We start from the raw sequence: 24,892 nt of genomic DNA, 5'->3' as shown, positions 1-24,892 counted from the left end.
TATTGTGTTTCACAAATTTTCCACATGACCTTGTGGAGGACTGATCAGGCTGGGATCTCAGCCGAAGAAACGGTGTGACGAATGAAACGAACATTAATGCTCTGGTGCACGGCAAAGTCCTTTTTACTTTTTCCTTGCCTAGCTCCGGGGATTTTCGTGCTACAGGTGCCATTCCAACGCTATTTAGTGTTTTTCAGTATGGAGATCGCATTCCAATACAAAAAACTTGGTGTTGCCATTTGATATTTTCGAAGTTTTCTCACTGTAACCGTAACTGTTAGAGTGACACTGTTGTTTTCCATATCATTCTTGAGCGCATACCTCAAAATACCTTATGCCAAAATTTCATTCAGTTTCTGTGAATGGTATGATAGTTAGGGGCCCATATGTCGGGATAGTTTTTTTATAATCACCCCGTATATATATATATATATATATATCAAGGAAACATATTTTCTATATTTAAAAGAAAAAGCTGTCTATCTCTACCGTCCCACCTGCAGGCCATTTGCTGAAGTTGAGAGGCTACCTCAGTGCTTCAAGCCACAGTGCGTGAAATAAGGAAAGTAAAGTGTTTTTTCAGTGTGGTGTAGAACGTAGCATATTTACTTAGAATGCAAGAGGGCCTAGGTTCGAGTCCTGGTGGAGACCAGGGCTTTCCGAGTTCACCTCGGCATAATATCCAGAAAATATGTTTCATTGATATATTAAGCTGAGAAAAAGCCGTCTGTGTATTTACTGTATTTTGTTTGCCACTACAATTAGTGAACGTTATAGATGAAATCAAATATTTGCCAGGAAAAAAAACAAAGCTCCACCATAGCATTGCAATCTTTCATTCATTAGCATAGGTGTCAATTTTCATACTTGAAAAATCTAGTTTATCATGTGATGACATACTTCGCATCGAAGGAAACATGTTATACAAATAAAAGGGAAAACCTAGGGATTTTTTTCCTTGTGATTGCAACAGATGACCATACATAAATCCCATTTTTGTGGGATGGATTTTTCAGGGTCTTGATTTGTTTAACAATTGGCAACTTTACTTTTTCGGCATCATATTTGGCAATAATTGGCAACTTTACTTGCTTTTGGCATCATATTTGGCAATAATTGGCAACTTTACTTGCTTTCGGCATCATATTTGGCAATAATTGGCAACTTTACTTGCTTTCGGCATCATATTTGGCAATAATTGGCAACTTTACTTGCTTTCGGCATCATATTTGGCAATAATTGGCAACTTTACTTGCTTTCGGCATCATATTTGACAATAATTGGCAACTTTACTTGCTTTCGGCATCATATTTGGCAATAATTGGCAACTTTACTTGCTTTCGGCATCATATTTGGCAACAATTAACAATTTTTCTTTCTTGAAATCCTGTCATTTTCCATATTTTTCCCAAGAAAATGTGGTTAGCCTAGAATATCAATGACTGAAAAAATATTTTCTTTAAGGATTTTCCATTCAAACAAAAAACAATTCGAGGACTTTTAGGGATCTTTCCATGATATAAAAAATCAGAAGAATCTGATTTCCAACTGGAAGATTTTAATAAGGCTGAAAAACCCCTGAAGGTTTCCGGGTAAATTGGAAGCATTGTCACCTATGCATTAGGAGGAAAAAAAACATTGTTTCCCTGCACTGACATCATGTTCAAGGAGAATGCAATTCTGTATATGACATGAATGTCGCTCTCCACTTGTTAATACAAGATATACAGAAGACTGGATGTTGTGAAGATATTTATTATTTTAGATGTTAATTTTTTAAGGAAGGAAAAAATTAACATCTAAAATAATAAATATCTTCACAACATCCAGTCTTCTGTATATCTTGCAATTCTATATTCAGATGATCTAAAAGGAATATACACAAGTCCCTCTAGAAATATTTTTTAATATAAAAAAAATCCCTCTATCAGATTAAGGAAGAGAATCAAACACCACATTAGTCGAGTAAAGCTGCTTTTTTATTTTAAGCATTAAAACATTTTGACTTCACAACAAATGTTACTTTATTTGTTTTTGATTCCGTATTTAAACACAAAAGCTTATATAAATATCTGTGCGTGTTTGGTAAATTGTTTGTCGGCACTTCTTTTTGTTTCTACATTGTATTTGAATTTTTTTTTAAAGCCATTCAAACATGCAGATTTACAGTTTCTCGATATAAACCAGCGAAAAAATAACACACATCCGCTTTAACGATATATATATATACGATTTAAAGCTGTACATGTATTTACAATAAAATTTGAACTGAAACGAGTCTAAATATATAAAATTTTATAAATAAAAAGTATCACCATTTTTTTTATCACAAACAATCTTCATTCAATTGAAAAAAGAAGCTTTGCAGTTTCCAAAACATAGGAGGAGGAAAAAAATTCAGCGAAAACATACTTGAATTTGACGATTATTACACAGAATCGTTTTTGAGGAGCCTTATGTAAACTCAAGTTTTGTTGTTTTTCCACATTGTCCGTTAAAAGCCCTATCCTCCAACAGATATGGTAAAATTCTGTCATAACTTCACAGGACAGAAAATTTGGTTCACTGTATCTGATGTAATAAGTTTGTAGTCCCTGTAATACAACTGGAGAGTACCCTATGGAATGGGGCAGAAAATTTCATTTGTTTTATCCAGATGACTGGTGTGTGTGTGTAAGCAAAAAAAAAATTGTTTTACTCAAATAGGTTATTACGAACTTAATTCAGTGTCTTAAAAGTATCTAATATCTCCTGGTCGGTTTTATGCAGGAGCTAAATTGATGTCCAAAAAAGGCGCAGAGTTTGATTGCCACACTGTGTCTTACAAATGTCTAAACAAGGAATGATTTCTTGGTGGAATAATGTGCCAGTTGAAGAATCGGTTCAATTTGATTTATCCAGTTTGAGATAAACACGTGAGCTGGCTTCTAGGAAGACTGCAAAGTATTTGTTGAAGTCCCTTAAACTTGCAAATGATGAAATTACGGGGTTGAAACATAGAGGAAAAAGCCTATTTGACATGCATTGCGTCATTTTGAGTGCCATAATGGACAGAGTGTCTTTTACTCTGCATACAATTCACAGGGAAAAGCTGTATTCGGCTCATGATGGAGTTCCATTCAGCCAGAGAAAGATGTTATGCTTAAAAAAAGCCACGCATGACAAATATATCATCTTATGGCCACCCAACTCATATACCTGACTTGCAGACTAAACACATAGTACACCCACTGGAATACACTGTACCACATTGATTTTCGTATGAGTATTAATACAGTGTTTGGGGGGATGTGGCACAAATCAGTGCGAGAGATCACCATTCATTGCTTCAATGTATGAGAAACTTTCAAGAATGACTAAATTTTCAACTTGCACTACTGTACAAGGAAACCAAAATCTGCTTATGTTCAGAGTAATCCCACCATCGTTATGGACCTTAAAGGTTCCAATATGCCCTCTACAGCAGGCAGTAGCACTACCAATTTACATACATTCAAAAACCTCAGTGACAGAACTCACCATTTGTGGGGGGGGGGGGGGGAATCCTGAGGCACCCGGGTGGGTTCATGTGTTGAGACTGCTTTACGTTCATTAGAATTTATCATATACATATCCACCTAATTTGACGGGTTAAAGTTACAGCAATGTAGGTCAATAGTCCTCATTTTGAGGAAAAAGATGGTTTTATTAAAGTTGTTGTAATACAGTCCCACGTTAAAAATTTTCTGATTTCACAATTTAGTGACAAACTATTGAAGTTGTGACCTAGTTCATATTTTTTTTAACAGTTTCGAACTTCTTGATTGCATTTCTGGACTTGCACCACTATAACTTCAACCCATCTAATTGAGTAAATGGCAGATACGATTGGGGACATGGCCGCCTATGAAGAATGGCAGCTTGGTCTGCTACAACTATATTGCGGCTGTGAAATTTTCATGTGTGCGGCATTTCCTAAGTGACATACATTACACCATATAAATATGTAAAACCAATTATCATACAATACATAAATAAAACAACTGAAACCTTGGTGAACAAACGCTAATAGTTATAAATGAACTAAAAACAGATAATTTTGCTGGGTTTTTTTTGTCGTTTTTTTAGGCACAACAATAATAGAAAAAGGCCACGATATATTAGCACCACATGGAAACGACAGAGAAAAGGGCAAGAATAACATAAAATCTATATTTGAGTAGTGGGAATGAACATACAAGCAAAACATACCCCAATTTATAAAAAAAACATACATTTTAAACAAACATTTAAAAAAAACATACAAGCAAAAATGATCAATCAGTGAATGCAGCGTTACAGTTCTGTGTTAAGTTCAAAAAATATTTCATAATTCTCTCATGTTTACATCTAACAACAAAATTTGACTGAACAAGGAATATTAGACAAACTGTTTATAGAGCCCCACATAATAATGTAATAATCGTTTGCTCTAAACTCTGGGAAAGAGTAGCTAAATACATATAACAGACACACTACTACGAAAACTCCCCTGAACCTGAGTGACTTTGTCCAAGCATAGGTGGGTCCATACTACTCATCTAGCTTTTTCTCGTGCTTGTTCAGTCGATGTCCACACTATTTCAATCGCCTGTCAGGCTTTGGCTTGGAAAGTCTGGCAACTGCCAGCAGTTGACTCATCCACATGAGAATTAGAAGTTTGATACATACTTCTTTAATACACCCATGACTACTAGACCCTTTGACTCCCATGAATTGCCTGTCTTGTCATTCCATCGATATTACTCACAAGCCAGAGAATGTAGACCCACCTTTACACATCAAAGTACTGTTGAAGGTTTTAATAATAATAAGCAATCATGAACATCATATTCACAAAAAAAAGTCAAATAAAGTACATCTATACTGATCCATTATTTCGCAAAAATTTCAATGACAAGGACATTTAACAGCGTTCGTGCTCAAATGTATACACAAAAATCTGAAATGTTTACGACCAACAAACATGCAACACCGAACAACAAGAATGCATGCATTCGACGCATAACAGTAACATTTTTAGATTGAAAACAAAACACACCAAAATGTGTTATACCGTATGTTTATGACTGTTCAAAATAATGCACTTTTTTTGTGTGTCGAATATACATACATATATTCATAAATATTTGCTACGATATATGTGTACAAAGCTGAGGGTAAATGAGTTCACATGCATTAATAGATGTGTGGAAACCAAAGACTGTGCATGCAAACAAACATTATTTACAAGATATTCCATTCAACTGCATGCGCTCTTGTGATCACAGACTTTGTAACTGCAACTGGATGTCGTGGTAATCCTGCATGGAGAAAATCGAATTTGATACACAAAATAAAATTAAAACATATTGTACGCTATATCAAAGGCCATTTCAGCAACCTAGCAGCCATGTGGCCCACTACTGTCAGTCAAAATATCGGTCAAACCATGATAATGATAGGACCTCAACTAACCAGGAAGAGTTGGTAGTTCCAAAATCCCCCTCGGATATCGTAAGTATAGATTAATAAAGACTATCCCTAAAAATGTAATAAAAATTAACTGCCTTATAGAGCCTCAGAGATAAATTCATTTACTTCAATTGCAGTTTTTTTCCTCCATACATACCTAGAGCTATGGTTCTACATGTTGCTAGTTAAATTTGTCTGTGTACCTGAGTGTCATGGTGGTAAGATGCTTATCTACCACCGTAAAGGTTGCAGTCACGGTCCCAGGTTCAAACCTGAGGGAGGATATAGATAAGATATTTTCCTCTAACGAGCTTGAGGCGACCACCGATAGATAGATCCTTCATTTCCAACCCATCTCATTAATGGCAGTAAATTGCAATATAGCGATATATCCTGAGTTGGTGTTTGGTGAAATAATTAAATTTATCAAGCCAGTTCTTGGCTTTCTATGAATGACTTGTCACCCCCAGTTTTTATTGAAGATCATTGCCTTTTTTCAGAGTCACAACTAAGAATCTGGGTCATGATTTGAGGGGTGAATGTAATTTTGCCTATACCTCCCATAAACTCCCTATCAAATACTCTCATACTAATTCAGGTACCATCGAGTACATACATTACCCTTATCTACAAATGAGACTCTTCACAAGTTTTGACAATGCCTCCGAGAGTCTTGAGAACCATTAGTCTAGAAAAATTAGAAGCATAACTCTTTTACAGACACAAATGAACCCACATACCTGCTCTTTCAGAAACAGAACGGACCGTGATATATACAGCTTTCTGGAAGAAGGATCATACCTCCATAAATGCACAGCACTTCCTACAGAAAAATCAGAATCAAACAATTGAGTGATATCTAAGTCGATTTTTCAGGTACACAAACTAATCACAAGGATCCCTATTACTCATTTCATTTACTTTCCTATTATAGTACACTCATAACTATCCAGTCCTAATTCCTGATGTTTGATCTGGGAGAAAACAGAAAGCAAGTTCTTTACCTACTGATCCTGGGGTGACCATCGATAGATGATGCCTTCATTTCCCTCCCAAATCCATTGTAGAAAATTGCCGAATGACAAGAGTTGGTGTGCTGTAAAGTAGTCCTAATTCCTAATCTTGCTCGAGGGGGCACAAATTGTATGCACTGAATTTGAATTTGCGACTATTTCAGAATACAACTGTGCAGGGCAGCAACTGGAGAGAGCAGGCAAGTTTCGTGCCCCGGGCGTAAATTTTATTCTGAAACCTCTCCTTCAACATTACAAGGGGGGCGTCAAAATGTGCACTTGCCCCAGGTGACCAAGCATCTAGTTGCAGCCCTGTAACTGTGCATGCGCTTAACATTGATATTTGGGAGATGGGGAAAATTGCTACAGCAATAATGATTAGCTGGTATAGGATGTGGAACTGCATAAACTTCTTTGGCATTCACACAAGAAGGCTTAGATGAGACAAAAGATGCTGTTGATTGTTTCCTGTACTTTTCTGAGGATGAGGCAAGAAACGCTGATCACTAGACATAAAAATTCCTCAGAGGAATTATTTATGGATTGGTGCATGCCAAAAAATACCGCGTATGTGTTGTGTACCTAATTTAAATATGATTTCTATGTGTTTGAGAAGGGCTGCCATCCGAGTCCTAACAATCTCCATTTATTATAAAAAGCTGCAGAGTATTATAACTTATTATACCACTACGTGAAAAAATTCTGGAACTTATTTCATTACAGAAGAATGAGTACAGATAGAACCTGTTTATTTGGTGTTTCTTTCAAAGTAACTACCCTGTGCAGTTATGCATTTTTGTCATCGTTCATACAAACATGTATATGCAGATAGCAAGCCTCCTTTTTGTTACATCCTTCAGTGCCTTCGTTGCTGCTCACTGCACCTCTTCAGAACCTGAGAATCGCTGCCCCTTACACAAATTCTTTATTTGAGGAAAATGGGAAAAGTCACATAGGGATTAAGCTGGGTGTGGAAGTAATGGAATGCAATATTTTGACAGGTAATTTGACACAAGGAGGAACCTGTGAGTCCTTAAATGTCTGCATGATTTGGTGAGATGCAAGCAACTAGATCTTTAGAACGCCAAGTTGTGGATGCTCCATCACGATAATGCACCGGCTTATAGGTTCTTCCTGGAATCCTGGTGTCAGATTACATAAATGTGATTCAAAGCATCACATTCCGATACTTCCACAACCAGCTTAATCTGTATGTAACTTTTTCCTTGGATAAAGAATTTGCTAAAGGGGCAAAGATTCTCAGGTTTCAATGAGTTACAGCGACAAAGGCACAGGATAATGTGGCAAAAAGCAGGCTTGCAATCCGCATTTACATCTTTGTGTGAACTATGGCAAAAATGAATAATTGTACAGAGTAGTTACCGTGAAGGGAACACCAAATAAACAGGTACTACCTGTACTCATTCTTCTACGATAAAATAAGTTACTGGAAATTTTTGAATGTACTAGTATAGTGCTATATTGAAAAAGCCATCAGCTCTGAAATGTAACTATTTCGCAGGACATGTTGTGCCTAGAAGCTTTCCTGAATCAAAGTAGAAAGAGGTTATTAAGAGTGGGGGAAGGAGTTATTTTCACTGTGAAATGATACCTGTATTGCCCATATTTTCCATTGCATTAATTGCCTATGCATTTGTGTTTACTTTTATTACATAATCATGTAATGTTACAAGAATGCATTATCATTTCATTTTGAATTTGGGAAACACAATATGTGCCACCCTGTACATACAGTATTTAACTGCTTTTATACGATCACAATACATTTCTATTAGTTTCTTTGACAAATGCAAAAGTGAAAAAGTATGTACAAATATCAACAATAGAAAATCTTATTCATAAAAGATACTTGTCTTTTTCTTTTTATTACCTGATTTTGCACCAACGTAATTGCCTTTTTTGTCTGCAAGGAAAAACTGGTCAGTCTCGAAACTGATTTCATCAATATTCCTGGTATTTATCATGATATCTTCTGTGAGTGGACAATACATCGTACATCCTTTAGGTTTCCAATCTTCTGTATGGTACACGAACGTGTTATGGCGAATCGAAAGAAATGTTTTTGCTGTTTAGGATATACAGAAGAGAAATTAACCATCACTGAAACATCGATTAGATTGGATTTTTTTTTTCTGTTTTGGCGCAAGGATCAATTAGGTCAAACTGCACCAAAACAAATGACCATATAAGATAAAATAAGATAAAATTTATTCTTGCAATGTCAAGAAAGTAAAAGTGTGTGTGATAAAAAAAAATGCCTGAAACATAAAACAATGACGTAGATTGTAAGCAACTATATTTTGCTGAAAAAACCAATTCTTTGATTAATTTAAAAACGTGATTTAAAATGTCATGAAGTGAAAGATGAGTGTGACCAAAAGCGGTCGCACAGTGATGATGATGATGTAACATGATCCATGTTACCAACATAAATGTTTGGGAAAAAGGTCTCTAAAAGTATATTATTTTCTAAAATAATTGTTAAAGTAAGCTAAAATACGTTTAAAAATTACCCTTTGTTCATCAGATCTTCAGCAATCGGCAATGATGGTCGTGTGTTTGGCAGTCAATTGGTGTTGGCGATCGGAAACATTGTTTTCTCATGTAAAAATATGTAAATGATTTTTAGTGATGTCATTTTATTTTATCTTGAAAGAAAAAGTTAAATATCCCAACAGTACCTAGAAAATTGTCTGTGATCTCAAGCATAAGTATTGCTTATGGTCAGAATCACATGCGCAACTTCTATTTCCATCATCACTTTATACTCATGTCTTGAGTTTAACATTTGATCTTTGATCATTAAAGTTTTAATGCGATAAATAAACCATAAAATTATATTTCATATGTTCTAGACTCTTATGTTGAAAAATTCAAAATTGTAAATTATAATTAACATTTTGTTTTAATTATTGTAATAAATTAATGTTTGAAAATAAAACATTGTAATATGCAAAAAAGTAGTTTTTCATCATGTTATAATACCTATTGTGTTTAAAACATTATCAAAAAGCATTCATTTAGGTTTTTGACAGTTTTTGATGGTTTAAACCAGTTTTTGATGCTTATCATGTGAAAAATCCAACCCTGGTCTGAATGTGCAGCTAAAATCGGAGAAGCCCACAGAGATTTCGTGTTGGCGAAATCGTTTATTGTTATTCTTTGTGAGCAATGATTGACCTATTTTGTGAATCATATTTCACGGTCACTGAATTTTATGTTTGAAATGTAAAATGTAAACAAAAAAAATGGGAAAAAGGGGAATTTAATTGTTAATGATAAATAGTTTTGACAGAATATATTGTTTCCTGTTTTCAAATTGTTGTCTGTGAATCATAAAACGAATCCGGGCATGCAACGATCATTGTTGCAATGTGAATAAGTAAAAGCATGAGCAATGGTCAGTGGACTTTGACAATGGGCACTCTGGTTGATTCTTGCGTAATAAAAGATATGATTGTGTGAGGCAACTGTGTCTTACGTGCAAATGGGCAAGCAAAATTTCCTCTTTGCGGTTGGTCCTGCAGCTCGAATGCCAATGATTCGCCAATGAACGCTTCTCATTCCAATGATCCTGCCAGTGGCAATGCATCACTTCTCAAAGGATTGAGAAATGGTCACTGGCATGAGACAAAAAGACTATTGTCAATGTTAGATGTCATTCGAGCTGCAGTGTCTGCTTTCTCATTGCCTGGTATTCCAACATGATCCAGTACAACTTCACTGTGATACCATGATGTGTGAGATACTGTATTTCATGAAAAATGACATGAATGTGTGAGTGCAAATTGCCAAGAAACACAGTACTTGTAAGGCGCTGAGAGAGTGAGTCACCATAGAATCGAAAAAAATATGGAAATTATCATTACTACTAAATTACATTATGTGAGTTTACTACCTATTTTCCAGAGAATAAATAGCTGTGATCAAACTGGTTTCAACTACCACAGAAAATTTAAATTATACAGGACTACTACTAAGACACACATGCTTCTCGTCCATATTCCTCAGCGGAACTTCAAACGTATTGGCACATGATGGAATGTGCATGTTCGCGTTGTGAACCTAACCATAAAGTTTGTTTCTGTGTAATGCTTGTTATGTATAGTGCTAACATCTGCCATCCATTTTTCTAACTATGCATGAAGTGTAATGATTGAAAATTACACAGGACTAGTAAAATCATCGCTTATACTAGATGAGCGAGCAACTTGTTTTCTTTCCCTTCCTTTTGTGTATTGTTGTCTTTTTCTTTCATTGAGCCAAAGCGAGAGGGGGGAAAAACACCCACACCCATATTGCACCCGGGAGATAATAAAAACGCCGGTGGTAGTTAGAAAAGTAACCCACCTTTCAACTTTACTCGCACTAGCAGAGCGATTGGCGAGTTACACGGTTATTACATGGACCTACTGTAGTAGCAGCGAGTAAAACCACAAGCAAGTAGCTAGTAAACTCGCTAAATGTAATTAAGCCTTAACAAAGAAATCTAGAAAATAACATCAGGCTATGCTGATGCACCATACAGTTTTAGGCGAGATAAATATGACATATCTAAATATCTAATGCTGATATTTCGTGGCATGTATGCTATAGGGAGAAAACTTTTTTTTGGAAAAACGTTTGTTTGTTCAGTTACGAAATTTGCCTGAAATATATTTTACAAATTAAGCGATAAGAGTACCAAAAATCCCTGACATCCAGCTCAAAGCTTGTTACAATATCTGAAAGAAGCAGGCATATTGTCCAAGGAAATATTTTTTCGTTTCAAAAAGGATGAATGAATAATTACCAGTAGAATAACCTCTCGTTTCAGAACATATGTAGTTTATCTTATTTGCAGAGTAAATGCCCATCTCAGAATACTCCTCTGTTCTCCGACGTTTCAAACTCGTAGGAGGTGGAAAAGGTGAACTCACTGAGTCACCATTTGTAGAAACGCCTTCGCCAGCCACAAGAGGAACTAGATTCAGCTTATCTGGAGATAGAAACAGACAAAGATTATCAAAGTCGAAGAGGTCGGTTTTACTTATAGCATGTTATAAAAGAATAGTATATGGGCACCCAAAACGTTCTACGCAAGGTAACGATAAAATTTTCAGCTACCAACACAAAAAAAGGTGCAAAAAATCATGAAAAATTAAAAGAAAATACTCTTTTTGTCACAAGGAAAGAGAGACTTTTACATATTTTGTGGGTATAATAAATGACATTATGCCTAATAGCCAGAAAAATATATTTACTCGTTGAAAAATTGATTTATACAAAACGCTGGAAAAAATCACTTTCTACATCATCTTTCTACTGTCGTTACCTAGAGCCAGTTCAAGCCCTGCTTTCTGGGTTCACTCAGACAGAAATGTCTTTTTTCTTGTGTATTATTACAGGTGAGAAAAATCTCTCATTATTTTTAACGATTTTTCTTTAAAAAACTTCCATGCTAACTTTATGGATTAGTCAAGCCTCTTTTGATTGAAGTACTGTTTTTACTAATCAGACAAGGCATTTAAACTTAGAGAGAGGTGATGTGGGGGGGAGGGGACAGGTGTGTTCAGCAACCGAATTCATCATTCACCTTTTAACTCCTCCTTTGGTACATGTTTGACACTGGGACAACCATGGCATGCATTTTACACCTCAGTGGTGTGGTCTGCCGTCAAGTACAAATCCGACAAATGGCAGCACAGCCGCTGGCAGAAGAAAAAAATTCTTTCTGTGAGGACACAATATATCTGTCAATACCAATCTATGAACGTTGATAGTAGTTCGTCTTCGACTGTTGAGTTTGCTATGTGCCATCGACACGCCATTGCATTTCTTTCTTTGTAAATGTTTAATAAATAATATTTTCATTCCTGTACCGGTCTTGCTTCAGTGGTATATGATAGTGCTCTTGCCCAGTTCACTAGACGACCTGAGTTGGATTCCCAGTGGAGACCAGATGACTTTTCTTCCCGAGTTCACCTCAACACAATATGAAGAAAAGGTCTATTTCCTTGATATATATATACATTGGGCTGAGAAAAAGTCAACTCATGCTCTACACCCACTAATGTTTATGAATGTGCAAGAAAAGAGATGTTGTCAACATATCATAGTCGAAAACTTAACAACAAAAAGGTATGCAACAGGCATTTTCAACCCATTGCTCGGGAGGACATGGTGCTCCCTGAAATACCCAGAGTGCTCAATGCTTGTGTCTGATTTCGTGATCGCAAGCACTTGATCAAAGTCTCAACCTTGTACAAATTGTATTCAAAGATTGAAATCATCCTGATTTCACGCATTCGTATGACGAACTTACCATAAGGCTGCGTTCTTTTTTTACAAGAAGCGCTTGCAACTGGAAAAAAGGTTGAAGACCTCTGACCTAGGGACTGAGGATATCCGAGTTCCCCACCCCCAATAATTTCTGGAAAAACAATGCAATGCACCCTTCCTCTCCAGCGTTATGTGTTTCAGTCCTGTATAGCTTATACAGGATAACCAGCAACTTTCAGCCTCCCCAATGTTGGTACCTCTGACCATAGTTACACCCTATATTGGGAATTAACCTTAATTAAGGGCTGGGACCTAATCTGAACCCTCAAAATGCTCCCGCACAGGGTCTCTCTAGAACAGGGATTCTTAACCTTTTCCAATCGCGACCCAAAATCAGCTTTACAACCCTTTGTCTTTATTTTTTGCAATAAGTGAAAACAGTGACACAATAAGTGCATTTATAACAGGACTGTAAGTGGATTTTTACAACTCGTCTCAGAAATTACTGCGAATCGAGTTCGGCCGGGGGGGGGGGGTCGAGATCCATAATCTCAAGAGTAAATTTGTAAGTAAGTAAATTTGTAAGATCCATCTTGGAAGCCCCTGCCAAGCAAGTCTGGTTAGCCAGCCATAGCTCAGGATACCCTAGCTGTTAGTGGAATTTTTATGACCCAATGAATAAAGGTTGGGTCATGATCCATAGCTCAAGAATCCTTGGATGTAAGTGGATTTGTACAACCCTTCTTGGAATCCCCCCTGCGAATCACATAGCTCAGAGTCCCTGATTGTTAGTGGATTTAGATAACGACCAATTTCGGGAACCCTGGAGACCCACATTTGGGTTGCGACCAATAGGTTAAGAACCCCTGCTCTAGAACCTTGTCAGCAACCCCTAATAATGCTATGGCATGGTAACTAAAGACAGGATTTTCAATTTATTTCCTTGTTATTATTGAAGAATATGCATGTAAAAATATGATTTCATATGCCGAGACATAATTGTTAACTGTGTTTAATTTTAAAGACCTGTTTACAGATACAGTAAAACCTCGTTAAGTCGTCATTTTTCTTCAGACCCTTCCAGCTTTCATAGACCACAATGTTATTAAACCCTCGTTTACTCGTCACTTATTTCGGTTAAGTCGTCACTAGGAAAAAGTTTGAGAAAGAGGAACAGACTATTTTTATGGCTCCCATTAAAAAAAATAGCTTGTTAACAGCATAACCATATGTTTAAAAGTCACCATAAAATCCTATATACCCAAACGAAACAGTTTAAGTAATGAAAGTTACGCTGGGGAAGTTCATTTGCCGACTAAGGTTTTTGGAATGTTGGGGACTGTTCAAGCTAGATCTCATTTCTGCATGGGCTCTACTGGAGAAACCACGAGACACTCAAGCTCTGTCGAAAGAAGCAACATAAGCACTTCGCCCCCCCCCAGGGCATCTCCGGCAAAACCAAAATTTATTGATATGTCAAAGATTACATATAGTGCAAGGAAATCAAAAATTATGTAAATCGAAGAATCAAATTAATCAAGTAAAGTCAAAGTGCAACGGCACGGATAATAAGTAATCATAGAAAGCATGGGCTCTACTAATTTAGGGCTTCAAATTTAAACAAAATATCTTTGTTGAAAAAAATCATACATTCTTTCATAGTTCTGTTTACTTTTCCCAGCAAAGGGTCCCCCTCACGTCAAAAGTGTTCGAGATTACCCTGTAGTTGTATTATGAACTACTGATGAAGAATTAAAACATTAAAATTAAATTTGATGTACATGTAACATTAATGTGCAATATAGAGTTCTGTTATGAAGAAAAGCTACCTATTCTAACAGTTGCTCTGTTAGTCTAAATTAAAAATTACTAGTATATATCAAAGTGTACCAGTATACATTTCACCGCAATAATCTAAGTAATAAGAGATTTTAAAAAAAAGGTAAAAAGTGCTATTATTTTTGCTTTTGCAAATTATAAATTTTATTAATATTGTTATTTTGATTCATACTTTAATAAATGTCATATTACTTTAAATTTATATGATTTTCATAACATCGCGTATTAAAACTGATGCAACTCCGCTTAAGCCGTCATAATTTTTCGATAACTTGAGGTGACGATTTATCGAAGTTTTACTGTATTTTCATTTCATTCTCACTGCAGTTTTGTGAAACTTTATAAGATTACTTCATTGAAACTTCATTACAAAAGCATCAAAGTACAGTACCCCACTTCCTAAAACCCGTCAAAATATTAGATAACTACGTCAATTCAAAATTGATGACATCAGGGCCGTAACTTGGCTGGGGCAACTGGGGCATTGAGCCCCGAGCCGAATAGAGGGGGGAAAGAAAAAAAATTTTCAGTTTTTTCAGAATAATAGCCCTTTCAAGAATGGCCTGAAGGAAAAATGTGCCCTTGGCCCCAAAAAGGCACACTACGGCACGGGGTGACATTAAGAAAATCTGGAAAGATCTAACGCAGCGTATATCGCGAAGTTTGCGGCGAAACAATCGTCGTTATCAGATTCCCGCCATTTATTTAAAACTAATAAAAGATATATTAATCAGCTTATGGCGAATAACATAACTCGCTGGATGATCTAATTCAATTAAAATGATATCCGAACGCATTCCCGTTAACTGCATTGGATGAGTGTAGCTGTAATTCTCTCGAGTCAACCCTTGACCTTTTCAACAAAAACGCTTCCGTTTCACCGAGGCCATGTTTTTATTTAAGCGATGAAATAACAAAGCTTAAAAAGATCAAGATCTTTTCCATAAAAGCTTTCTCTTCAAATGATAAATCTCACCGAGGTGCTCTAAACTCATGACACTTTAATGGAATTGAGATATATATCGTTTCTTTTCCCTCCGTCCTTTTCTAAGCGATCAACCAATTTGAACCGCTTCTCGTTCTTGTTTTGATTGGATATATATAAACAAAAATCACTCACGGTTGCGGTTTCGTGTATTTCCCAACGCCGGGAAGAAACCGCTGTGACCATGCAACCCATATTGTACGGGACATTTTTCTGTTTTTTTTGCGTAATGTTTGGTTTTCCCAACCGCATTTTTTAATGGAGCTTGCTTGATATTGCTTTCGTCAATGATATCATGAGTTAAGATGCTGTTCATACTTAAATAAATTATTAATTATTTTCATAATTTTATTAATTTTCATAACCGGACATTATGATAATTTTAACCATAAAATTAAATTTCCATCTCTGTAATTTCTAATTTAATTTTTCTGCTGAAATACATTTCAATTCCCTACAATCTGCAGGTGTCCTTCATTTCATGCGATTTGATAATCTTTTTGTGATGAGATTTGATAATCTTTTTGTGATGAGATTTGATAATCTTTTTGTGATGAGATTTGATAATCTTTTTGTGACGAGATTTGATAATCTTTTTGTGATGAGATTTGATAATCTTTTTGTGATGAGATTTGATAATCTTTTTGTGATGAGATTTGATAATCTTTTTGTGATGAGATTTGATAATCTTTTTGTGATGAGATTTGATAATCATTGGCAACTTCGCTGACATTTGGCATTTTTGTTTTGGCGAGAATTGGTGATTTACCGTCATTTACAAATTAAATTTCCGTAGAATATCTTCGCAGTGTGCAGCGTAAAAACGCTGATTGGTTAAAAACTGGAAATTCAGGTTATTTTGACCAATCAGAGTTTTCACGCTGCACGCGCTGTCGAAACCTGCTTCTAGGAAAACTTGGCTTAGAGCCGGATTTTCCTAGGAATAGGTTTGTTGCGCAGCGTGAACCGAATTAGACTATTTCGCGCCGAGAGAAACGTGTTACATAATCACGCTACGCGTTTGTGTTTTCCTAGCGAGGCGCATCAGATCAGGGCATCTATATAAAGTATATGGCTTTGGCATCAGCTACTCTGTCGTCTGCATGCTCCGGTTTGAAGGGAAGGAAAAGAAAACACAGAAGAGTGAAGAGAATATCGGCAAAACCGTGGCGCACGACGCATTTGACTCCTCCAGAAGCAGTCAGCCAATCACGCCCGACGTAAAGCGCTGTCGTCAGGCGTATTGCGCTATGTAGGAAAACAGTCATGCTGGTTTTCTTACTGGAGAGTGGACGGCGTGTCGCGCTGGGTGAATCACGTTGCGCGCGGCACAGGAAACCTGCTCCGTATGCAGCGTGAAAACGCTGATTGGTTAAAAAACGTGTTTTTAACCAATCAGCGATTTCACGCTGTACACACCGTAGAAAACCTTTTCCTAGGAAAACACGGCTTAATAGTTAGCTTTTCACAAAAAATACATTTTTATCCAATTTTTTTTATCCATTGCATTTTCTTAGTGTTCACTAATTAGTTTTTCTCTAATTTTTCTCTTTAGGAAAAAAAAAAAGTTTTTCTCCTCAAATCTCCATAATGATAAAAAGAAAAAAATAATAAAGCATGTTATGGGAAACAAATTATTTTACAAATTTTTTTAAGCGTTAAAATTTCCTAAATTTATGAAAAAAATTAAAATTAAAAAAAAAAAGCAAAGAAAATTTCCCAAGGATTTCTTTGTTTCCCAGTGCGTGAGACGCGACTGTATTACGTAAGTACAGTCAAGTCTGAAGTCCCGTAACTTCCAAATTCAGCTGTTTCATTGATACAAAGATGGAAGAGAGCAAAGACCAAGTTTTGGCGGATTTTCAGGTTAATTTTTGACATTTATTCACAATCAATAACGCCTCTTGATAACGTTTCTTTGAAAATTTAGTTCAAGAATAGTATCTTAGAATAAAGAGACATGTCGCAATGTCATTCGATACGCGATTTAGTTTGATCAACAAGAACGATAAGACATAATAAACAACGTTGTTTCTATTTTTTGTTTATACTTCCTTATTATATATTGTTTCCATCAATGAGAGATGTTTGATTACCCCTATAATAACGTAAGATATCCAGCGTTAATATTTATTCTCTAAATTCTCTTACCATGGTCGCATCAAGAACTGATCAGTCTTAAGACTCACTTATTCAAGTAAATAACCCTTTTCTTTCGGTTCTCGAACCACGAACCGACCAATTTCAATAATGGTCAATAATTTACTCAAAGAGATCTAAAAAGCTCTTGTTGTGTTCGTACAGGTAGTCGACAATTGATTGGAGGGGTTTTTAAAGATCTTGCTTGACAAATGACCAGGGCTTGACAGTTCCTACTTCGTTGTAATGACTAAAGATTTGGTGTTGGCACCTAGTATTTCCTATGCGTGATTACCCAGGGTTGACAAATCCCAAGCGCCAGGTGAAATCCCCAATCCAAATCCCCTCACCACGGCGACTAAAAAATTAATATTGGCGCCTAGAATTACCCTTGTGTGGTTACTAGCTCTCGTAAAATAAATAGACTTGGTTGCTAAAATATTGTGCTGGCACCTAGAATTTTCTGTGCGTGATTTACCCAGGGTTGACGAATCCCAAGCATCGGGTCACCACAGTGACTGAAAAATTGGTATATCTCAAATTACCCTTGTGTGGGTACTAGCTCGGGTAAAATAAATAGACTTGGTTACTGAAATATTTCGCTGGTGTCTAGATTTCTTCTGAATTCGCCAAGCCCTGGCGATTACTGAATGAGGGAACCTGAGAACAAATTAAAATTTTCATAACAGTTTCTACCAAGTGCGAATAATGCCAGGACTCCTCCACCGAACTTATCCTCTTTGCTGAGATTTCTTCTAGCTCAGCTTCGTGGCGGGGTCTAGAACAAAGTGTATGTTCCTTACAGACTGATCGTGTATTAAGTGTTGTGCTGCTATCTGTATTTCAAATCGTAAGTGGAGTGATTGAATATTTATATTGTTGTAGGCCTGTTGCTCTCAGTGGCAAGACTTTTTTTAATGGAGAGATATACTTACATTCGCTGCTTGAAGTTGGAAACCATGGAAAAACAAATTCAGCCGGTCACCACATGGCTGGCTGTACTCAGGGCCAATAAAGCTAGAGATTATGTAACTTTAACCGTCCGAACCTCAAGCATGGCCAACTCAATGTATTTAATCACATTACACATTCCAGCTGAGGGATGAACGTAAGGAATATATTCATATATGTAGGAATATGTTCAATCATGCCGAATATATTCCTTACTTCGGATGGATAAAGTCACGTGATCTCTAGGTTCATTAGCCTTGTGACGAGTCAGCCGTAGTCACTATTGTTATTTGACCACTGCAGCTTCCACCAAAAAATGTGAAAAGTCATCGGGTCCCATAAAAGCCGTAAAAAATATTTTTTGGCTATTTTTTCTTGGAGAAAACAATGTGCTTGGTTCGTGGGCAATTTATCTGGTTCCTAGTTTTTTAAAATATTTTTATGGTGGAATTGTTGTAAAATGTGGGTTTAATGTTGGCACTGCTATCAGTATCATTTCTTTTAATATAGTTCTTGTGTTTTATTTGTTCCCATCAGTATGCATCTTGTTTGTCAATCTACTACGTTATTTCTACGTGTTCATAATTTTGTATTATGTGTGTAGTATACTCTCGTATGTTTCTTATTTTCAACCAATGAAAAGTTATTTTATTTATGCTAAGTTATCACCTTTTTTTTCAACGTGATCCTCACGTATTCCCAAGAGATCAGCATGATCCGTCCAGGGAATTTGCTAGTGTTAGTAAACATCCATGCCCAAACCTTGTACTTAGACTGAGTTACACGCCACCTATGTGTAGGTTGCTACTCTTATGGTGTCTGCAACCATGTGCCCTTAAGGTTTTATTGTAGCATATAAAAACGCACGAAGTTTTATTTTTGACATCATATGCAGTAATATAGACTTAAAGGATATGGTGACGTCAGCGCATAAAGAGCTGGACAAATCTGTTGCCCAACATGCTCGGAGCATGTAAAGGTTTTAACCGGGTGTGTATTTTTTTAACTGCATGCCTGATGATGGCATAGGAAACACTGATTCGAGTATGTATTATTTTAAGGTTCATACAGTAACTCAACTGGCATATAAATTTTTAGCAGTCTGTTCAGATGAAATTTGTCTGTTTTTTGGACAGGACCCTTCACAAAATTTCGGATCTGATAAATTGACCTTTCGTAAAATACTAATCAACCAGAAAATAGATTTGGCATTTCATTTTGTGATAAATTAACTAGATGGTTTCGCTTTCCACATAATTACTCATTTTTAAGAAAATGTGGAAAATTTTCATAAAAATGGGACCCTACAAAAAAAAGTGATTGGAACAGACCCCCTGATTTTTGTAGATTTGTCCAGGCCTGCAATACATATTATCCCACTCATGCCAAAGACATGAATGTGTGAATTTTAATTTTTTGGCATTTTTCATTTGGTTGCATACCTTGTTTCACTGTATAAATTTTTCCAGAAACATGAATGTTGAAAAATTGCTATTGAAAAACATTACAAAACATTTCAGGAAAATGACATCCTTAGAGACATAGGTAGAGTAAGATCATTTAAACGTCATTTCTAATTTTTCTGAAATTTGTACATTCATGTTTGACATAAGATCAATGATATATAAAGATATAAATTAGATCAGTTGATCACATCATTGACAGTGGGAGAAAGGGAAGGACCTCTCGTGGGCCACTGTATCTCTGCTACTGTTTGTCATACTACAGGTATTTGATGTATGGGATTTGAATGGTTATCCAAACATAGGACCTAAACTGTGTGTTCAAGTTACTTCCATACATGAAGTAGTCGGTCCGTATCAAATTTCATTAAAACCAAAGGTTAGAGTTTTGTTAGTTTGACTAGTAAAAAAGACACCGACACAATGTTTCGCTTAACCCTTAACTGAAGATGCTCAACTTTTACAAAGGAAGTGTAGGCCATTTACATTATTTTGTTAATGGGTCGCTGGTCACACAAAATGAAATGAAACAGTCCATAATTTTTTGTTCCTTTTTTTCATTTTAAATGTCTTGGTAATGAGATTGTGAACCAATAACAAAGATTGTTATTTTCTGTTGGAGTTTGATTTGATGCAGTATTCACCATGGGCTCCCCATTGGTATCGACGGTGAAAACAAATTCAGAAATCATCCGTGAATTCAAGGGAAGGATGCAAATGGGTTAGATCCTAATCTGATTTAACCCTTGTGGACATGAAATGACAATGGACCAAAAAAAAGAGAGCAAAAAGTATCGTATTGCATTCATGCCATGCAAACCATGGTTGCTCTGCAGAGGAAGACATTTGAGGTATCCCACCGCAATCAAATCCCAGTTTAATAAACCATGTGAAAACAAATATGCAAACAGAAAAAAAAGACTGAAATTCATTGAGAAAACATTGAAAGGGTTTAGGGAAATAATCCCTTTTCTAGATATTAGGCAGAGGTGAACTCAGAAAGAAAAATCATATGGTCTCGGCAGGTAAATCCAGAAGGAAATGGATCTTTTCTGGATATTATGCCACAAACGTAAACTCGTAAGGAAAAGTCATTTGATCTCCACCAGGAATCCAACCTAGGTCCTCTTGCAAACTCTCCAAGTGCACTACCGCGAGAAAGTTAATAAATAGAGCAAGATTGTGTCTCCGGTGGAGCACTACAACAAGTATTACACAGAAACAAACTCCAGGTTAAAATCACAACACGAACACGCACATTCCAACATGTACCAATTCGTTAGAGGTTCCATGAGGAATATGGACGAGGTGCATGTATGGTTTAGCAGTAGTAGTGTATATGGTAGTGTACTTGTTTGGTTTAAAACAGAGCCTGGGTTTGATTCTCGGTGAAAACCAGATGACTTTTCCTTCAGAGTTCCCCTCAGCATAATGTTCAGAAAAAGCCCATTTCTTTGATGTATTAGGCTGAGAAAAGTAATCTTAAATCCGTGTTTGACTGCATATGACTGAGGAAATGTTAATGATTGCAGTCCAAAGTTTGAAATACTCTTTTTGTATTCTTTCATTCAATCATGATCATTTTGCAAAATTTAAAGCTGAAGTAAATGTTTTCTCTTCTTTTTTTCTATCTTTTCTTTCTTTTTTTCTTGCACAATTTCTATTCTTCCTCGCCTTTTTTACAGACAATAATATCCATTATTAATATAACAATCCAATTACAGTGTTCACATAGCAGTAGCTGTCCTATATAAGTTCCTCTGTGCCATCATAAAGGGTATTGTTGTGACTTCTTTTGGACAGCTCAGATTTGATCTCCAAAGGCTGCATTAGTGGTGACCGGCTGAAATTAGTTTTTCAACTTTGGGGTGTGAATGGGAGTCTGCCTCTAATTTCAAAAGTCATTCTAGAAAGAGCTGTCAGACATGTAATAATGTAATAGTGAAACACAAAAATATTCAGTCATCTGCCACTTTCACTTCCAATTTAAAAGATAAGTGTTTCAAATATGTTACACTTTTTAGGGACACACACAATACTTTCCAGCATATACCAGTTCACTATAAATTGATAAAAAATTTTTTGATTTGTGACAGTTTTTGTGTACCAAAATGTTTTTCCCTAGTGTCCCAAATCTGAACCTAGACCTACCCAGCAGTTGGATCAGCGTTATTGAGAATAGGGCCATGATCTTAAAGGCAGACACTTTCGCTTTTTATGTGTCAAATTTCTGTAGAAATGAATTACTTTTTGGGTTAGATAATACCAGGGAAAAACCAACGTATGTAGATCCGAAATTGCAAAAAGGAACCACGACTAAATGCGTTTTGGAACTACAGTAAAACCTCGATAAGTCGTTACCTCAAGTTATCGAAAAATTATGGCGGCTTAAGCGGAGTTCCATCAGTTTTAATGTGCAATGTTATGAAAATCGTATAAATTTAAAGTAATATGACATTTATTAAAGTATGAATAAAAATAACAATATTAATAAAATTTATAAATTGCGAAAGAAAAAATAATAGCAATTTTCTAACTTTTTATATCTCTTTTATTACTTAAATTATCGTGGTAAAATGTACTGTACACTTTGATTTATACTAGCAATTTTTAATTTAGACTAACAGAGCAACTGCTAGCTTTTCTTCGCAATAGAAACTCTCTATTGCACATTAATTTTACATATATAAGTACATCAAATTTAATTTTAGTTTTTTAATTCTTCATCAGTAGTCATGATACAACTACAAAGTAATCTCGAACACTTTTGACTTTGTTGAGGTGCTCTGGGCAGGGAAAAATACTTATTATCCGTGCCGTTGCACTTTGACTTTAACTTGATTAATTTGATTCTTCGATTTACACAATTTTTGATTTCCTTGCACTATATGTAATCTTTGACATATCAATAAGTTGTGGTTTTGCCGGAGATGCTCTGAGGCCCCCCGGGGAGAGTGAAGTGCTTACGTTGCTTCTTGCCACAGAGTTTGGGTGTCTTTGGGTTTGAGCTTGGGTTTGTCCAGTTTCTCCAATGGAGCCCAGGCAGAAATGAGATCTAGCTTGAACAGTCCCCAACGTTCCAAAAACCTTAGTCGGCAAATGAACTTTTTTTTTTAACCAGCGTAACTTTCATTACTTAAACTGTTCCGTTTGGGTATATAGGATTTTATGGTGACTTTTAAGAATATGGCAATGCTGTTAACAAGCTCTTTTTTTAATGGGAGCTATAAAAATAGTCTGTTCCTCTTTCTCATACTTTTTCATAGTGACGACTTAACCAAAATTAGCGATGAGTAAAAGAGGGTTTAATAACATTGTGGTCTATGAGAGCTGGAAGGATCTGAAGAAAAATGATGACTTAACCGGAGTGACGACTTATCGAGGTTTTACTGTATGTGAAGTTCCTTCATCAGTAGCAAAGAAAGAATAGTGAAAATACTCCTTATAGCAGGAGTTACTCGCTGTTGTAGACAAAGAGTTGAATTTAAAATGAACCAGCATCACTATCATGTTCTTGTGTGTGATTAGCTCCTCCATTTTTCTTTTCTTTTCTCCTCCTTTATGCTTGTTGCCGGTTCATTTTTAATTCGACTCTTTGCCTACAACAGCGAGTAACTCTCGCTATAAGGAGTATTTTCACTATTCTTTCTTTGTTACTGATGAAGGAACTTCACATAGTTCCAAAACGCGTTTAGCCGCGGTTCCTTGAAATTTTGGGTCTACATACATTGGTCTTTCCCTGGTGTATCAAATTTCTTTATTTGATGGGAGCAAAGATCATTCACAATGTTAAAATAGTACAGCCTATCCATAGCAATGTAATTGAGTTTGTTTGTGTATATGTACTTGAACAAATTTTTGTTTCTTTAGTCGTGCACTGGTATTGATGATGTCGGCGAATGCATTATGCATCTGGAAGCCTCTAATTGGAACCTACTGGTAGGTATCACTTTGTTATTTCCTTCTTAACTTGCAATTGTTTTAATTTTGTCTGAGGTAAACAGAGGTGTAAAACTCTCAGAATATTCTCTGGGGAAATTCCCATTATAAATAACTTGGGAATATTCTCCTGTTATTTATATAATATAGACTAGTTATATATAATATCCTTGAAAATATTCTCTGGAAGGATTACTTTTATAAATTACTGGGGAATTATTATCGAAAATGATAAGAATTATTTTCAAGTTATTGATAATAGTCCTTCAGAGAGTATGGAGAATATTCTCAATGAGAATATTCTCCACTTATAGAAGTCTTTCCAGAGGGATATATTCTCAAGAATATATGTAATAACATGTAATAAATAATCTCTATAAATAACTTGAGAATAATTATTCTTTTCGATAAGAATATTCTCAAGAATGTTCTCACTTCCCGTCAAGAAGACGGGGAATATTGAAGTTTGTAGCCCACAATATTAGAGTTTGAAAGCAAGAAAATTAAACCAACATGACTGAATCGCACAACTTCCAAAGAAATGCGAGTGATACAGAATTTAAGTGTATGTACATTGAAGAAAACAACAGTTCAGTATCTTGTTTGAATGAAGGTGATTATATAAGAATAGCTTCCTTTATCAGTCATCCCTTTGGTTTAATTTTTTGTTTTGAACTTGTTTCTGAAAATTTATCTAATTTTAAAATAATTTTTTTAAGGTTTTAATCTTAACACTTTCGGGTCTAAGCCTGGCTTGGGATGCCGTTTTTGTTCAAGGGAACTAAGCCAGAGTCAGACTCTGGCTTAAC

General features: G+C 35.9%; 2 protein-coding genes across 3 annotated transcripts in view; one reads left to right on the top strand and one right to left on the bottom strand.

The window, feature by feature from the left end:
* Window positions 1-1,961: 1,961 nt before the first annotated feature.
* On the bottom strand, window positions 1,962-15,710 carry LOC149065252 (uncharacterized). The gene is made up of 5 exons (XM_089254196.1): window positions 15,583-15,710; window positions 11,299-11,484; window positions 8,377-8,571; window positions 6,213-6,295; window positions 1,962-5,321 (listed from the first exon to the last, which is right to left on the bottom strand). Exons 1-5 carry the CDS (start codon window positions 15,599-15,601, stop codon window positions 5,283-5,285), a joined length of 522 nt encoding a protein of 173 aa, XP_089110322.1. The 5' UTR covers window positions 15,602-15,710; the 3' UTR covers window positions 1,962-5,282.
* A 1,638-nt stretch (window positions 15,711-17,348) lies between these two features.
* casp (Fas associated factor casp) overlaps window positions 17,349-24,892 on the top strand; it is a 33,678-nt gene continuing 26,134 nt past the window's right edge. For both annotated transcript variants that reach the window (XM_089254238.1, XM_089254237.1), the window contains exons 1-2: window positions 17,349-17,457; window positions 24,015-24,083. In XM_089254238.1, the coding sequence (XP_089110364.1) occupies window positions 17,419-17,457; window positions 24,015-24,083 (108 nt within the window). In that variant the 5' untranslated portion in view covers window positions 17,349-17,418. The remainder of the gene's footprint in view (window positions 17,458-24,014; window positions 24,084-24,892) is intronic.

Source organism: Pholcus phalangioides, unplaced genomic scaffold, assembly GCF_987345545.1.
Source record: "Pholcus phalangioides strain wild (caught in Gottingen) unplaced genomic scaffold, Ppha-v1.0 ptg000040l_1, whole genome shotgun sequence".
NCBI lineage: Eukaryota > Metazoa > Arthropoda > Arachnida > Araneae > Pholcidae > Pholcus > Pholcus phalangioides.
This window is presented reverse-complemented; position numbering and strand designations above follow the sequence as displayed.

What these genes read in the sequence shown, in the direction of transcription:
- LOC149065252 (XM_089254196.1), bottom strand. An exon ending in TTACGTTGGTGCAAAATCAG is followed by an intron (nt 6,296 to 8,376) that starts GTAATAAAAAGA and finishes ATTTTTCTGTAG; the next exon opens with GAAGTGCTGTGCATTTATGG. An exon ending in TTCTGTTTCTGAAAGAGCAG is followed by an intron (nt 5,322 to 6,212) that starts GTATGTGGGTTC and finishes TTCTCCATGCAG; the next exon opens with GATTACCACGACATCCAGTT.